At 47.1% G+C, this 16,220-nt stretch overlaps 1 protein-coding gene across 2 annotated transcripts in view; it reads left to right on the top strand.

Moving 5' to 3' along the window:
* The window catches only part of IRAK2 (interleukin 1 receptor associated kinase 2), a gene marked incomplete at its 5' end in the record, with an annotated part of 51,218 nt that overhangs the window by 6,803 nt on the left and 28,195 nt on the right, over positions 1-16,220 (top strand). For both annotated transcript variants that reach the window (XM_080914082.1, XM_080914081.1), the window contains one exon: positions 1,460-1,642. In XM_080914082.1, the coding sequence (XP_080770208.1) occupies positions 1,460-1,642 (183 nt within the window). The remainder of the gene's footprint in view (positions 1-1,459; positions 1,643-16,220) is intronic.

The following is a 16,220-nucleotide window of genomic DNA, read 5'->3' as shown; positions in this document are numbered from 1 at the left end:
ATAGAGGATGAGTCTCTGGTTTCAGTGCCCAGCACTTTACCAATAGAAACAACAATACAATTAATGTCTTTGATAAAAAAAAAAATTAGGGCAGGGTCTTACTGTGTTGGCCTGGAACTCAGCACGCAGACCAGGCTCACTGAAGTCTCCTTGCCTCTGCCTGGGACACTAGAATTAAAGGCCGTCACCACCAAGGTCGGCAAATAGTAAAGCAATTAACAACAAGTGGCCATCTGTGAGGAGCTGGACCAACTGGGAGAAGACCAATTACAACACTAGTAAATAGGAGAGCTCTTACCTGTTGTCTGTGGAAATTCTGTTTCAAGCCAGCACCTGTGTGAAGGACAAGAGGAAGTAGCCTAGTTGAGTTGGCCTGGGAAGGTGGGATGCTGTGTGTCTTTTCCTCGAGAACCACCATCTGTTTTATACCAAAAAAAAAAAAAAAAAAAAAAAACCTCCACAAAAACAAACAAACAAAAAGCAAAGGGAAGCCATGTGTGTTAGCTCACACCAGTAATGCTAGTGTACGGGAGACATGGGGCAGGAGGATTGTTTCATTGAAGGTTGGTCTGGACCACACAGCAAGACCTTGTATCCAAATAAATAAATTAAATAAATAAACTAGGGCTGGAGAGATGGCTCAGTGGCTAAGAGCACTGACTGCTCTTCCCGAGGTCCTGAGTTCAAATCCCAGTAACCACAGGGTAGCTCACAACCATCTGTAATGGGATCTGATGCCCTCTTCTGGTGTGTCTGAAGACAGCGACGGTGTACTTATATATAATGAATAAACAAATCTTTTTTAAAAAATAAAATTAAGAACGAAAAGAGGGAAAGCCTAATTTAGTATTATCGCCAACACAGTTCTTCGAAGCTCTTCCCAGGGCTTCAGAGTTAGCCCAGTGCCAACCCCATGAGCTGCCTTGGTTCCTGTGACAGTTCTACCAGCTGTCATTCATCAGGCTTAAAGGCACTAATTTTTTCCACCAGGGTTGAGACTTAGTGAGCCAGGGGCTCAGGGAACAATATCTTGGGACACTTGTTAGGGTCTTGGAAGAACAGGGCATCCCTAAGGCTTAGGGCTTCCCTACCTTGCTGCCCTCCTCTCCTCCACATCCTACCCTGCTGCCCTGAGCCAGGCCATTTCTCCATTTGAAGATGCAGCAGTGATGGAAACAGACGAAGCTCCCTGTCTGCAGGGGCTCCCATTCTAGATGGAGTGGGCATGGTTCTGCTCCCTGTCGAGGCTTGTGCTGCGGAAGAGACCATCCCAAGCAAAGACACTATAGATATTCAAGGCTTCCAAGCTCCTAAGATCTTCATCCTGCTGGGATGCAGATGAAAACAAAACAAAACAAGGGAGAGCACTGTGTAGCCATGTTGACACCTGGGAGGGACAGGGACTCTCCCTCGGAGGCAGTGCCTCCGGCTCTAAACAGAATCCTCTCTTGCCTTTCAGCTTCCTATGTGATCACAGATCTGACGCAGCTGAGGAAGATCAAGTCCATGGAGAGGGTCCAGGGAGTAAGCATCACCCGGGAGCTGCTGTGGTGGTGGTCCATGCGGCAGGCCACTGTCCAGCAGCTGGTGGACCTTCTGCGTCACCTGGAACTCTACCGAGCTGCCCAGATTGTCCTGAGCTGTGAGTAACCCTCTGTTCCCAGGGGCGTCTCAGCCAGGGCTGTGTGTCTGTCTGAGGACATTATCTCTCTTTTATCTGTACAGTGGGTGGAACTGAGTGGGACCAGGTGAGCTGTCTGCCAATGAGCTTCACCCCAACGCTCGGACCCTTCTTTTTCCCAGCTTAAAACTCACACACCAAGTCATTTACTTACCAGATATTATCTGCAGGCCTACTGTGTGTTATTCTCGGCACTAGGTTTATCAGGAGGAACACTGACGAGCCGGAGATCTAAAACCTTTTATTTGTAATTTAAAAAATATTGGAAGCCAGGAGGAGTAAGGACGATTGTTGCCAAGCCTCTCTTGTACCTCTCTGCACAGACACATAAATACATTTTAAAAACTTAAAAATATCGGGGAGCCACTCAGGAGATAGTAAGCAGCAGGACAGAAGGGAGAATAAATAGACCGAGAGATAAAAGTGACGGGGAAGGGAAGCCTCCAAGGACTGCGATCAAGGATGGCGGTCCAAAGAGAGCATCCTGGAAGGGTGGAAAGAAAACTGTGTTGAGGCTGGGCACGCAGCTCAAGGGAGAGCACTATGTAACATGTGGAAGACCCTGACTTTCAACTGCAGTACTGCAGAAAAGAAAGATGGAGTATCTGAGACTTGGGAAGACCCCATGTTTGAAGTTGACCTCTGTAGGGAGGGGAGTGGCTGCCTGCCTTGCCAGCAGACCCAGGGTGCGATCTTTCCTGGATGACCCTTAAGCCTTCTTTTAGAGCAAGGATAGGGATTAGAGAGCTCCAGCTTCAGGACACGTGGGCTTTCAGGCCACCCCGGGACTGTGTCCACTCTTCAGCCACTAGGGAACTCACTGGGATTTAAGTGCGTGGGAACCTATGGTTAACACAGCTCAGCTTTCTCTTTGGGGGCTTAAATCGGATGTGCCTGTTTCTAGTCAGATTTCTGCATTCCCAGAAATTGTCACATAAACCAAACCCCTACCTGATGGCCCCGGCTTTCCCCTGGCTTCTGTCTCTGTTCTGTTTGTACTTCCCTATCCAGTCTCCTTCCAATAGTCTCCTTCAAGGTCTGGGCCTGGTAGCCTGCTTGGCTCACAGCTCCTTAGAACTAGCTGGACCCTGTCCTGTCCTGTTCTGAGATGTGCTGTTCCTCATCCCTGTTCCCTGATGATATGGCTGGGTGAGTCCAGGCATGGCCCATGGTACAGCCCTGGGAGAATTTCCTTTCAAAGGCTCAGACCCTACCATTGTCCTATAAGGGTCAGCCTGGATGCCAAGCCGAGCCCTCTCTGGGATTCTTGGAGCCTGGGTCCCCATGACCACTGGAACCAGGAGGCATTTATTTCATTTGATCATTGTGACCAACCCACCGAGGATTGTGACCTCGATTTTGGTCTCTCTGTCTTCTTAGAAACGTGAAATGTGGCAGATGCTAAGAAATGATAATGCCTAACTAGTGTGGTGGCAAATGTCTGCAACCCAGCACTTGGGAGGTAGAGTTAGGAGGATCAGGAATTCAGAGCCAGCTTTGGCCACATGAGTTCAGAGCTAGCTTGGGCTACATGTGGCCCCAAAAAAAGGTTTTGTATTTTTAAAAGAACTAATTAGAGACTCCTAATGACTCCAGAGGAGGTGAGAGAGGCTCCCCAGAGGGCAAGAGAGAGCTGCGGCTCATATGTGGTCCCAGTGTGGTTACAGCTGGTCCACTTTGGGAAGGCAGATAGCTGGGCCAGGCAAGGGAACAGTGCCTCATCAGGGTGTGTGATAACGGAGGAAGAACCCCAGAGGCTCCTGGCCGTACTCCACGGCAGCAGAGATCATTGACTAATGTGGGGAAAATGGAGGTCAACAAGGACCGAAGCACCAGATTTAAAGAAACACACCCATGCCAGGCTTGCAATGGTACACACTTTTAACCCCAGGGCTCAGGAGGCAGAGGCAGATGAACTCTAGAAATTCTGGGTCAGACAGGCCTACATGCAGAGACCCTGTCTCAAAAACAAACAGCTAAATAATAGGTTCATGGCTTGGGGTCCCAAGGTCCGTGGGGGTCTCATCTGGATCCAGGGTCCACTTCCTACTGAAGTGGAGCTGGGCCTGTTGCTAGCATCTGTGGGCTCCCTGGGCTGGCAGGAAGCAACACCTCCTGACTTTTGGTTGCTTAGAACCCTTCTCAGACCAGACCACTCTGTTTTGTGTTTTATGCACCAGCCTCGCCCCCAACCCCTAGTTCCCCTAAAACGTTTCTATTTTGTTTAGTTCTGCTAGCTGAAAATACCTGAGATCAGTCCCCACTACCCTAGTCCCCTGGCCGTCCTTGTGAGATTTTGGCTGTTCACCCCTGCACCATGTCCTCAGGTAACACACTTAACGTGCTGGTTTTTTAATAGAGGAAAAAAAAAAAACTTGCCTGTCGGGCTCAGTCTAGAGGTGAGCATCCAGGGCCTGTGCGCAGGCCCCCAGGTTCCTGTGTTAGGCATGCTCAGAGCCCCTCCTAACCAAGCTATTTAGTCTTTGTTCTTTCTCCCAGTGTAAGCACATGAGAGTCTTTTTTCTTTCTTTTTTTAGTTGGATATTCTCTGTATTTACATTTTAGATGTTACCCCCTTTCTCCCAGTAACATTCCCCCTCCCTCTCCCATTGCCTCCATGAAGGTGCTCCCTTTCCCAGCCTCCCTCTCCCACCTCAGCACCTTGGTGTTCCCCTATACTGGGAAAATGAGCCTTCACTGGACCAAAGGCCTCTCCTTCCATTGATGTCAGACAATGCTATCCTCTGCTGCATATGCACCTGGAGCCATGGGTCTCTCCATGTGAACTCATTGGTTGGTGTTTCAGTTCCTGTGGTTAGGTTTGGATAGTTGATAATGTTGTTCTTCCCATGGGGTTGCAAACCCTTTCAGCTCCTTCAGTCCTTTCTCCAGCTCCTTCATTGGGGTCCCCTTGTTCAGTTTGATGGTTAGCTGCAAGAATCTTACTCCGTATTTGTATGGCATTGGCTGAGCTTCTGAGGAGGCATCCATATCAGATTCCTGCCAGCAAGCAGACTATTTAATCTTATCTTGTGCCTATCTACTTACTATTTACTTGGCCATGCTGCAGTTAGCCTGAAAAACTGATTTCTACTTACCACTTTTTTTTTTTTTTTTTCTGGTTATGGAACCTAGGACCTCATACATGCCAGACAACTACCATTAAATCACACACTTAGCCCCCCTCACATGTGTGTGCATGTGTGTCAGTGGGTGTATATGTATGTGTCTCTGTTTATCTATGTGTGTATATGTGGGGAGTATGGTGTGATACAGAGTCTTATTGTGTTGCCTGGCGGGCATGGAACCCACTATCTAGACCAGGCTGACCTCAAACCTACAGAGATCTGCCTTCCTCTGCCTCCCAAGTGCTGGGACTGAAGACATGTGTGCTATACTTAGCTCCTACGAATTTATTTCTCTTGTTTTTTTTTAATTTATTTATTTTTATTTTACGTGTATGAGTGTTCTGCTTGCATTTATATATGTGCACTGCATGTGTGCTCTGCACAGTAGTTCAGAAGAGGGTATCAGATTCCCTGGATAGTTGTGAGTCATTGTGTGGGTGCTGAGAATCAAACCCTGGTCCTCTTCAAGAGCAGCCAGTAATCTTAACTGCTGAGCCACCCCGAACCCCCTAAACACTTTTAAAAGAAAGATGTGAAGGTAGCTATATTCAACAGTTGTCCTGCATGGGTGTAGAACTTGTCGAGGCAAGGATCTGGACTCCCAGCACCAAAAACAAAATGTCCCGGCCACCCAGAAACTTTCATAGAGTTGAGTAGTGTCTCAGTAAACACACACCGCATCAAAGAATAGTGCCTTTGTGACCACTGTACATGAGCCAATTTCAGGTTCACACCAGTTGGACTTGCATTGTTTCAAAACCGACATCTGGGGAGGGGAAACAGGCCGTGGGTTTCTGTTCCTTTACTTTTTCTCCGCTTTACTTGCCAAAGTCATTATTTAACCTGCTAGACGTGAAACCCGACTAGAATTAGAATACATGAGTGCAGAGGCAGGTCTTAGGAAGCAGTTTTCCAGCACAGCCTTTTCCATACTCCCCATCCCTCTTCATGCTCTCTGACAGATTCCAGACTCTGTTCACACGGTGGGTGAACTACAGAGTGGGCTACAGAGACCTAGAGAACCAAGCTGGGCCTGGCGTGCCAGCACATGTCTGTTAGCCCTAGCATTAGATAAGGTGAGGCAGGAGAGTCATGAGTGTTAGGCTAGCCTGGGCTATATAATGAGACCTTGTCTCAGATAATCAAACAAACTGACTGGGAGGTGGCCCAGTGGTGAGCTCTCTATCTGGATAAACATGAAGAGCGGAGTTCACGGGTTCAGTGTCTGAGGAAGATACGGGTGTGGCCACAGGTGCCTGTAAACTCAGCAGGCTGGGTGCAGGCAAGCTGAGTCCTGGGGTTTGCCAGCCTAGCCCAAAAAACCATGAGCTCCAGGTTCAGCGAGAGACTCTAAGGCAGAACTCAACCTGTGGGGTGCAACCCGTTTCTTGGGGATCAAAGGACACTTTCACAGGAGTTACCTAAGACCATCAGAAAACACATTTACAATTTACAACAGGAGCAAAATTATAGTTATAAAGTAGCAACAAAAATAATTTTATGGTTGGGGTCCCAACATCAGGAAGGTTGAGAACAACTGCTTTAACATGTATTTCAACACACATGTGAACTCACACATGCAACACACACACACACACACACACACACACACACACACAGCCATGAACATTTCTCTACCAGTGACATCCAAGGCTGTCTAGGGTAGGTACAGCAGTTCTGGGGTGTCCTGATGTCAGCTGACAGGGACACATGCTTCTGGTTATGTGACAAGAAGGAAAGGTAGATGTGCTCCTGTCCTTCTAAGGCTAGACCAGGAAATTGCATGTCTAACTTTCCCTCAAAAGCATTGGCAGAACTGGGTCCCATGATCAACCTGGTTGCAAGGGGGACTGGGAAACGCAGGCAGAGGGTATACATAGCTACAACATCTTATTGCTCTGGAGGAGAAGTAGCTACTCCAGGGACGGATAACATCTCACACACCTTCCCATTTGGCTACCTGGATGTCTCCATCCATCTGTCTTCCCACATGTGCCCTGTCCCCAAGAGTTATAGGCCTGATAGCTACCTGTCACTTTCTTTAGATTAGTTCACCGTCTCATGCAGTCTGTGACTTACCCCTCTCAGCTTCTGATGACCCAATGGACCTCAACCAGAAAGAGGTTATCTGCACCCCCTTTCCTGCCAGTGTACCCACAATCCATTGCTAGGATGGAAGAGGAAGCCACAGTCCAGGTAGCTGCTCGCCTCTAGCAGCAGTGATTCCAGCAGGACCTCTCCCTTGCCCCCTGGGACAGTGGTCCTCACCAGCCTACCTGGCAGTCTCTGGTTCTTAGTACGACTTTGATTCTCAAGCTTCTGGGCATCTCTTTCACGTGGAACCTTGACAGAGTAGTTTGGATGGGTCTCAGTGGGGAGGGCTTGGTTGCATGCATAAGCCTGGATCTCATGGTGCTTTTGTCTAGTGGGGTGGACAATGATATGGACACACACATACACAAAGCCAGTACCAACACATGCACTCGAAGAAGCATGCACTGTGTGGGGAGGCCATCTGGGAGACAGAGACAAAAAGGGCAGCTGAAGGGAGGGCCTGCTTGGTCAGGTCTAGGCAGAAGGCACACATATTCACAGAGCGTGTGGTGGGCAGGAGGCATGTTTGAAGATCAAGAGAGGCCTTTACTTCCTGATCCTCCTTCCTCTCTCAACCTCTCCAATTCTGGAATTACAAGTGTGCACCACCACATCCGGATGATAAATGCTGGGGATCAAACTTAAGGCCTATTGTATGCTGGGCAAGCATGCTCCCCACTTCTGACTTGAAAAGACAAATCTGCTGTTTGGTTGTGTCTGTGTTCCTGGCTTTTTCAAGACTCTCTCTGTTGATAGAACAAGGCTGTGTTGCTCAGGCCTTGGAACATAACCTGCTATTATTATTATTATTATTATTATTATTATTATTATTATTATTTTATTGGGTTTTCAACACAGAGTTTCTCTGTATAACAGAGCCCTGACTGGCCTCCCAAGTGCTGGGATTAAAGGTCTCTGTCTCTCTCTTTCTCTCTCTCTCTCTCTCTCTCTCTCTCTCTCTCTCTCTCTCTCTCTCTCTGTGTGTGTGTGTGTGTGTGTGTGTGTGGTGTGTTTACTGGTGTATAAGCAGTTTTTCTCAGTGCTGTAACAAAATCCCAACAAAAGCAGCTGAAGGAAGGAGGGGCTTTGTTGGTTCTGAGTTGAGGCCTACCACTGGGACCTGGGATGCTGGCCACACTGTATCCACAGCCACGAGAGCTGGTGTTCAGCTCCTGAGTGTGCAGTCTATGACTCCAGCCCAAGGGATGGTGCTGCCCACATGCTGATGTGTCTTTACACCTCAATTAACCTAAATCAGAAAACCCCTCACAAACGTGCCCAGAGAAAGGTTTGCCTCTGTGGTGACTCTAAATCCTACCACGTTGACAAGACCAACTTATCAAATGTATCTTATGAAAATGTATTGGTCCCAAGTAGCTGTGTGGTTCTGCCTGTCAACTGAGTAGGGGGAGATCCTTGGGGGTCTGAGGGATGTAGGAGTGACCAAGCCTTGCTCTTCCATCAGACACTGCCATCTTCCTGTCAGTTTTTTTTTTTTTTTTCTTCTTCTTCTTGTGGATCTCTTGTGGGTGCTGGGATGAGACCCTCACAAATTAGGGAAGATCGATGCTGCTGAGTTCTAACCCTGGCTGGGATTTCCTTGCTGAGCTTTGTTGTTTTCTGGACAATGGGCTTGTGCAACTCCAACCATTCAGACCCTGGTTTTGGCATGTGAGCCAGAGTCACTTCCTTCCTGGCTTGGGCTCTGGACAGAGGACTTTGGATGACAGTTGAGCAAAGTAGAGAAGTGTGGCCCCTCCCTCTCCATAGAGGCCAGGCTATACACATGTAGGTGATAGGGCTCCCATGTATAATCTGTTTGCCCTCTCTAAAGTTTTCACAGTCTCAGCAATAAAATGTGGGTCAGGATCATTCCCTGTGGCGCTGGAGACCTGTCCTTGTTCTTGAAGCTGTCACTGTGTCAGGCTGAGACATTAGGGTCTATGGACCCAGAATAATGGGACTTAGCACCCATCATGTCCCAGTAAGGACCCTTCCTCATGAGTTTATTCCCATTTTATAGATGTGGAAACTGAGACTTGCCCAAAGTCACTTACCTTGTAAGTGGCCAAGACACAAACCAATGTCAGCTTACCTTAATCTGTATTTGGGTAGGTTGTTAGGTCAAGTCTCAGTTTCCCCTTTGGAGAAATGGGCATCTTCAGGCATGGTGGCACTCAAGAGGTGGAGGGAGGAGGAACAGAAGTTCAAGGCTAAAGTTTTGGCAACATTAAGGTCATTCTGGGGTACAAGAGACTCTGTCACAAATTTCAAACAAACAAGTGTCTAAGAATACCTCTGTTTACTTTGTTTTTACAGCAGGAAGCTTCAACAGATGGCCACATTTTTTTTTTTTAAAGTACTGATGCCTAGTGTGGGGCAGGTCACCTGATTTCCTTCCCCGAACTGATCCTTCTTCCGTCACTGTGGGTTCTGAGAGTGGTGGGAGAGCGAATAGGGGGCATGTGCTGCACAATCAAACTGGGGCACAATGCGGTTCATCTTGTCAGTCTCTGACTGTGAGCCATGCTGTGGCCCCCAGGCTCCTGTGAGTGTAAGGCTCAGCGGTCCTCAGAGTCTTGTGAGTCAGTGCCAGCTGCCTCAGAGGTATGACCTAATCCCCAAGATGAGCTTCAGCATGCTAAAGGACAGCTCCATATCCTTGAAGTGAGGTCACCGTGACAGAGGCGGCAATGGAAGAGACTCGTTGGCTTTTAGTTTCTGGTTAGCTAGGACCTGTGACTTCAATGGCTTCAATCTAATTGCAAGGGAGACTAGGATATGAGAGGGGTAAGTGGGTCACAGCTCCAGTGACATCCGTTCAAGGGGATTTTGGTTCCATCTAACCCTTCGAAGCCCCACACAGCCTCACTCCTGCCCAGTTTTCTGACCTCACCTCTGCCATCTGCCTCTTCTTTCAGCTCAGCCACTAGGGTCTTTCTTTGTCTGATGAAACTTTATCAAAATGTTTCCTGCCCTGGGACCTTTGGAGATGTTGTTCCCTGGAGCTCTGGTCTTTCCCAAACTTTTCTGCATCACTTTTTGGGCCTTGGCCTCAAGGGAATCTCCTCACAGAAACTTATGGGGTCCTCCCTTCAAGTTTCTCATTTGTATTTGAGTCTTCCCACCTTGTGAATTGGTTGATTTCCACCCCATCCCTAAGTGCTGGGAATGGACTCAGCCATTACATTGAGTTCTCTCTCCAGCTGAGACCCTGTCTCTGACACAGTAAACAAATGTGTCACAGTGAGTCTTTGAAACTTGGGCAGGTATGGGCTCTCTGGGCATCAAGATATAAAAGTTAGTGGGTCATACCTGTCTCTGTCTCTTACGTTTTCTTTTTTGAGTCTGTTGTTGTGGTGCATGGCACTTGGGAAAGTAGAATTACCAGAATGTGTTCATAAAATGAGGACTTCGCTGGCAGTTCTGGAGTCCCCTCTGCCACAATGAACAGTGTTGGGATTTGCCACTGTGTTCTATAGGCAGGTAGATCTCTGAGTTTGAGGCCAGTCTTTCTCTACAGAGAGTTCTGGAACCACCATGGCTACATAGAAAAATCCTGTCTCAAAAAACAATATTTATTTTTATTTTACTTTATGTGTATGAGTGTTTTGCCTATATGTGTGCATGTGCACCATGTGTGTGCACTATCCACGGAGGCCAGAAGAGGGCGTCAGATTCACTGGAGCTGAGGTTATAGATCATTGTAAGCCACTATGTGGGTGCTGAGAATTAAACCCAGGGCCTCTGGAAGGATGAGTGTTCTCAACTGCTCACCTATCTCTGTAGCCTTTGCCTATATCTCTTTTGAGTTTGGAGCTTTGCGCATGTTTGCCCCCCCCCCCCGTGTGTGTGTGTGTGTGTGTGTGTGTGTGTGTGTGTGTGTGTGTGTGTGTACATGTGGTGTTAAATCACAAATGCATAGACTGGACCTGGGATTACTTAGAAAAGTAAAAGCGGGCTAGAGTGATGGCTCAGCACTAACTGCTCTTCCCAAGGTTCTGAGTTCAATTCCCAGCAACCACAGCCATCTGTAATGGGATCTGATGCCCTCTTCTGGTGTGTCTGAAGATAGCTACAGTGTACTCATACATGAAATAAATAAAATCTTAAAAACAAAAAAGAAAGGAAGGAAGAAATAAAGGAAGGAAGAAAGGAAGGAAGGAAGGAAGGAAGGAAGAAAAGTAAAAGCAAAGGCCTAGTGAAATGTTTGTTCCTGATCCGGTGACTGGCTCATCACTTTCGATTGTTTAGAAGGGATCCATTCCTGGTACAGCTCAGCTTAAGAATGAAAACAAATTCTGAAGGATTGCATTGTTGTTTGCCTTAAGTGGGTAAAGGGCAGGATTTCCAAAATGTGCTCATAGCATGAGGGCGGCTCAGGAGTCCCCTCTGCCCCTGAAAGCATTGCTGGAATTTGCCCCTGTCTGATGTCCTCAGGCAGCCAGGGGAGGAGCCCTATGCCTCCCTGGGGTCAGCCAAGGCTTCAGAACAGTGACCTTCGTCAGATCCTTTTCACTGAAGGAAATAGAGCAGAAATAAAAGATCCCAGAGAAAACAAATGTTTCAGGCTTCATGTTGGATGACAGGGTTGCGGTTGAACCTGTGTGTGGGCTGTGTGTAGGGGCTATGTTTGCTAGTGTGAACATGTGCATGTGGGTGCCCGTAGGTGTTCATGTGTGTGGGGGTCTGAGGACAATGTCAGGTGGCTCTCACTGAAGGTGGAGCTCAACATTTCAGCTCTACTGACTGGCCAGTAAGCTGCAGAGATTGGCATGTCTTGGTCCCTCCAGTGGTCTTGTTACAGAAAATGGCCCCCAACCCCTGGCTTTTTGTTGCGGTAAATGTTAAAAAGCTCTGTCTGTTGTTATCAGCACTTCGCTCTCGGTCCATGGGTGCTGCACTAGTTTGAAGCCAAGCATACCTGGACACTATCACATGATCTGAAAGCCGCCCTCTTTACTTGGCTCCCTTCCCAGGCAGTTCACTCTGTTCTCTCTGCTGTTTCTGTCTCGGGTGGCCTATGACCAGCATGTGGCATTCACACACCGTCCTCCACTGCCTGGTAAAAACATGACTCATCATTCATTAACTTATCAATCAGGTTTATATGTTAATTTCTTAATCCACAAACCCTCTCCACAATAAGCTTACAACCAGCAGATATAAGCTTCCCATCCAGAAAAGATAAAGTAGACCCATAGAACCCCTTAGAAATAATCATAACAATCTCATCAAGCAACTTTTAATATTTACTGCAACAGCTTTTCACATGGGCTCTAAACTCAGGTCTGAATGCTTGCACAGCAGACCCTTTTAAAACACTGAGCCATCTCTCAGTCCCTTGTTTTATGTTTTTAAGACAAGGTCTCTCTATGCAGCCCTGGATGTTCTAGAATTCACTTTATAGACTAGGCTGGCTTCAAACTCACAGAAATCTACCTGCCTCTGCTTTCTTAGTGCCGGGATTAAAAGCGTGTGCTACTATACCCAGCCCAGGATGCAGGAGTTTAAAGCTCTCCTTTGGCTGCTTATTGAATCTCAGACCTCATAGACTTCATTGGATGTCAGAGGTTCTTTCGATTTTATTTAGACTGGTTGTTTATCTTTTTGAAGTGGAGTCCTGCTTGTTGGTTAGGCTGGATTAGAACTTCCAGCTCTAATGACTGTTCTGCTGTGGGTTCCAAAGCAGCTTGGTGACCTGTGAGTTCTGCCTGGCCCAGAGGTCTGTTTAGAAACCATAATGGGTTTCATTTTGACCTTCATACATATGCATCAGTATGTTTAGCAAATATTTGCATATCATCCTGCCCCCTCTGCTGGTTTCTTACTGTCCCTAAATTGTCTTTTTCATATATATATTTATATATGTATGTATTAATATATATGTGATTAAACATGAATTCTGCTTATGAGAGAAACAGCTATTATGTATCCCCCATTCCCTCTCTTGCTCCCCATCCCCATAGATTCTTTCCTCCCCTTCACAATCCCCTTTCTATGCTTCTGTCTCTCTATATTTAGCTCTAGATTCAGCTTCTTAGAGAGAGAAAGCATGTGATACTTGTCTTCCTGTGTGGCTCCTAGAGGTTTGTTTTGAGACAGGTTCTGTTAGTTACGCTAATGTTGCTGTGATCAAACACCGTGACCAAGACAACTTTAAAAAAATAAAATAAGAGAGTTAGTCAGGCATGGTGGTATGTGCCTTTAATCCTAGCATTCCAGAAGCAGACAGAGATCTCTGAGTTTAAGCTAGTCTGATCTACAGAGAGAGTTCCAGGACAGCCAGGACCATGAAGAGAAGCCTGTTTAATTTTTTTTTTAAAGATTTATTTATTATATATAAGCAGACTGTAGCTATCTATCTCAGTCACACCAGAAGAGGGCATCAGATCCCATTACAGATGGTTGTGAGCCACCATGTGACTGCTGGGAATTGAACTCAGGACCTTTAGAGATCAGTCGGTGCTCTTAACCAATAAACCATCTCTCCAGCCTGAGAAGTTCTGTCTTGAAAAACAAAACAAACAATGAGGAGGAGGAAGAAAGGAGGAGGAGGGAAAAGGAGGAAGAAAGGAGGAGGAGGACAATGAAGAGGAGGAGGAAGAGGGGGATGAGGAGGAATTCATAAAGAGGAATAAGAATCTGTCATGTGACACCATGGGGAGGTATGGCATCAGGCAGACATAGTGGCTAGAGCAGGAAGCTCAGAGTTTACATATTAAACTACTGAAATGAAGCAGAGAGAACAAACTGAAAAGGACCTGAGTCTTTAAACACTCAAAGCCTATCTTCAGCGATGTACTTCCTTTAGCAAGGCTCTTTAGTAAGCCTCTCCCAAAAGTATCACCAACTGGTTGCCAAATGTTTAAGTGACTGAGATTATTGGGGCTATTTCTCAGTCAGAGTGCCACACAGGGTTTCACATAGTCCAGACTGACATTGCAAACTCATTGTGTAGCAGAAGATGACTTAGAACATCAGATCCCCCTGAGCTCAGCTCCTGATGGTTAGGATTGTAGGTGAGCATTGTTGGTGGGTAGGTCCTGGCCAGCTGTGCTTTGTTTCTTGTCTTATTTTAAGAAGGCACGCTCCCAGAGTTCTGGGGTTAAGATAACTATCACTCCATAGGAGTGCAGGAGACTTGGAGAATCAAGACCCCTTCCTTCCCTGGCTACCAGCTGGCTGGGGAAAACTGTGTCTGCCCCAGCTCAGGTCTACCCCTCTGATCCTGCTCTGCCTTTGGTTTTGTGACCCTGGATCAGTGCCTGTGCCCGATGCCCTTGAGAATTTAATCCCAGAAGAGAAAAACAAAACAAAACAAAACAAAAAAAAAAAAAAAAAAAAAAAACCAAAAAACTATGGCTCTATCCCTGGGAGGCTGTCCAGGAGGAACTTGGCCACCAGCTTGCTCTGCGGTGAGGTAGGACACTCACCCTTTCCTCTTGACCTCTCAGCTTGTGGCCCTTCAGTATATTCTGTCTTCCTGGTGACTGAAAGAGTGGGTGGGGGTTGGGTGGGGTTGGTTTGCAGGCTGAGCAACAACAGGTTCCTGAAAACAGAAACAGAGAAGCCACACTCTCCTCCATTTGGTTTTCGCAGTGGGAAAGGGCAAAACTGGTTTACAGTGCTCTGGTTTGCACTGCTTGGTTTGGAACCTTTCTCGCCAGAAGGCACACTGGCAACTGGGAAGGATAAATTAGGGTGCTTAATATCTTTCTTTTCTTCCCCTTTGAAGCATTTTTATTTATTCTTTTGGTGTTGGGGGTGTAGGACCTGGGGACTCATTCGTGCTTGGCAAACCCTGGACCTTTGAGACCTATCTAAACGGATTGAACTTCACACAAGCCATTTATCATTTGCATATGGACAGCTTGATCTAACCCAAAGCTTACTCGGTCAGGGGAATTCTCAGGAAGCTGATGGGGCCTGACGTAATAGAGCCTGACCTGGGGCTGTCAGCTGACATCTGTGGCTGGGCATGACCCTGCAAGTGTCATTAGGTATCCCTGTGTGGTTGAGGAAGTGTTAACCCCAAATGTGCTGACAGGTTCCCTCCAGGCCTTCTCATGCCCCCTCCCAGTGTGTGTCTTCTTCTCACCGCAGCCCCTGAATACAACCATGTGACACCCTGCCGGGTGCAGGCTAGGGCATACATATCTTTATAAAAACAACAGGAAAGATAGAGAAAAGATGGACCCTCCCTGGAATGGAAACTGTAAGTGAAACTTTTGTATGCTTTATGGGTGGAGCTTACAAAGGTCAGCCATGAATGCTGGTACCTTTACGTCACACCACATATGCCTACCCAGATAGACACAGATTTGTGCTAAACAAAAAGCGTCACAGGGGCTGGGCTGTGACTCAGTGGCTCGGTACCAGTCACTGGCTCCATTCCCAGAAGCTGGGAGAAGAACAAAGTCAACAGGAATAGAACCCAGAGGTTAAGTAAGGATGGAGTGACCCTTGACCTCCATGTTGCTGATGAAGAAACTGAGTCTCAGCTAGGCTTCACTCAAGAAAATGCCTCTAGCTGAGGAGATGGTTCACTGTATAAAAGCACTTCTTCACAAACCTGAGGACCTGAGTTCAAATCCCCAGAAACACAGATACCTGAGTCTGTAGTTCTAGTGTTTCTGAGGGAGATGGGAGATGGAGACAGGAGAATTCTTGGAAGTCCTCAGGTTAGCTACCCTGTCTCAAACTCTATCCAATCTCTATGATAGACTCATTATCTATACATACACACACACATGCACATAGGCACACACACACACACACACACACACACACACACACACACACACGAATGCTGTCAGGGAATGCTGGCATATGCACATTATGTACATATACATTGGGAAATACAAAATGTGAAAGGAAAGCTGCAGTGTATGTATATGCTAGGCCCATCCCATAAGCAATGTGGGGGCAGGTGAGGTATCATTTTCTACTGCTGTGGCCTTAGCTTCAATCCAAAGTCACAGTTGGGGATTCTTTACCAGGGAGCCACCTCTGTCCTGCTTCATATGCCTGCCTGGGGGTGCTGCTGGTTGGTATGTCCTCTGAGGATCATGGGATTTCTACTCTGGGCTGTCTGGAGAGATGATAACACAAGAAAGACAGTGTCCCTGGCAGAGTAGAAGCTGGGTAAGAAACGTGTAGAACAGCCAGCCTCCTGGGGACATTTTTAGTATCTGCTTTTGGTCACCCCCTGTTTGGGCAGCTTGGTGGCAGGTATGCTTATGAATTGGCAGTTATCTCAGCAAATGGTTTTTGTTGACATTTTGTTACAAAGACTGTCTGTTCCCTTCCAAGGC

Source organism: Micromys minutus (assembly GCF_963924665.1).
Source record: "Micromys minutus genome assembly, chromosome: 3".
Classification (NCBI taxonomy): Eukaryota; Metazoa; Chordata; class Mammalia; order Rodentia; family Muridae; genus Micromys; species Micromys minutus.
Note: the sequence above shows the minus strand (reverse complement) of the source record. Positions and strands in the feature narration are given on the sequence as shown.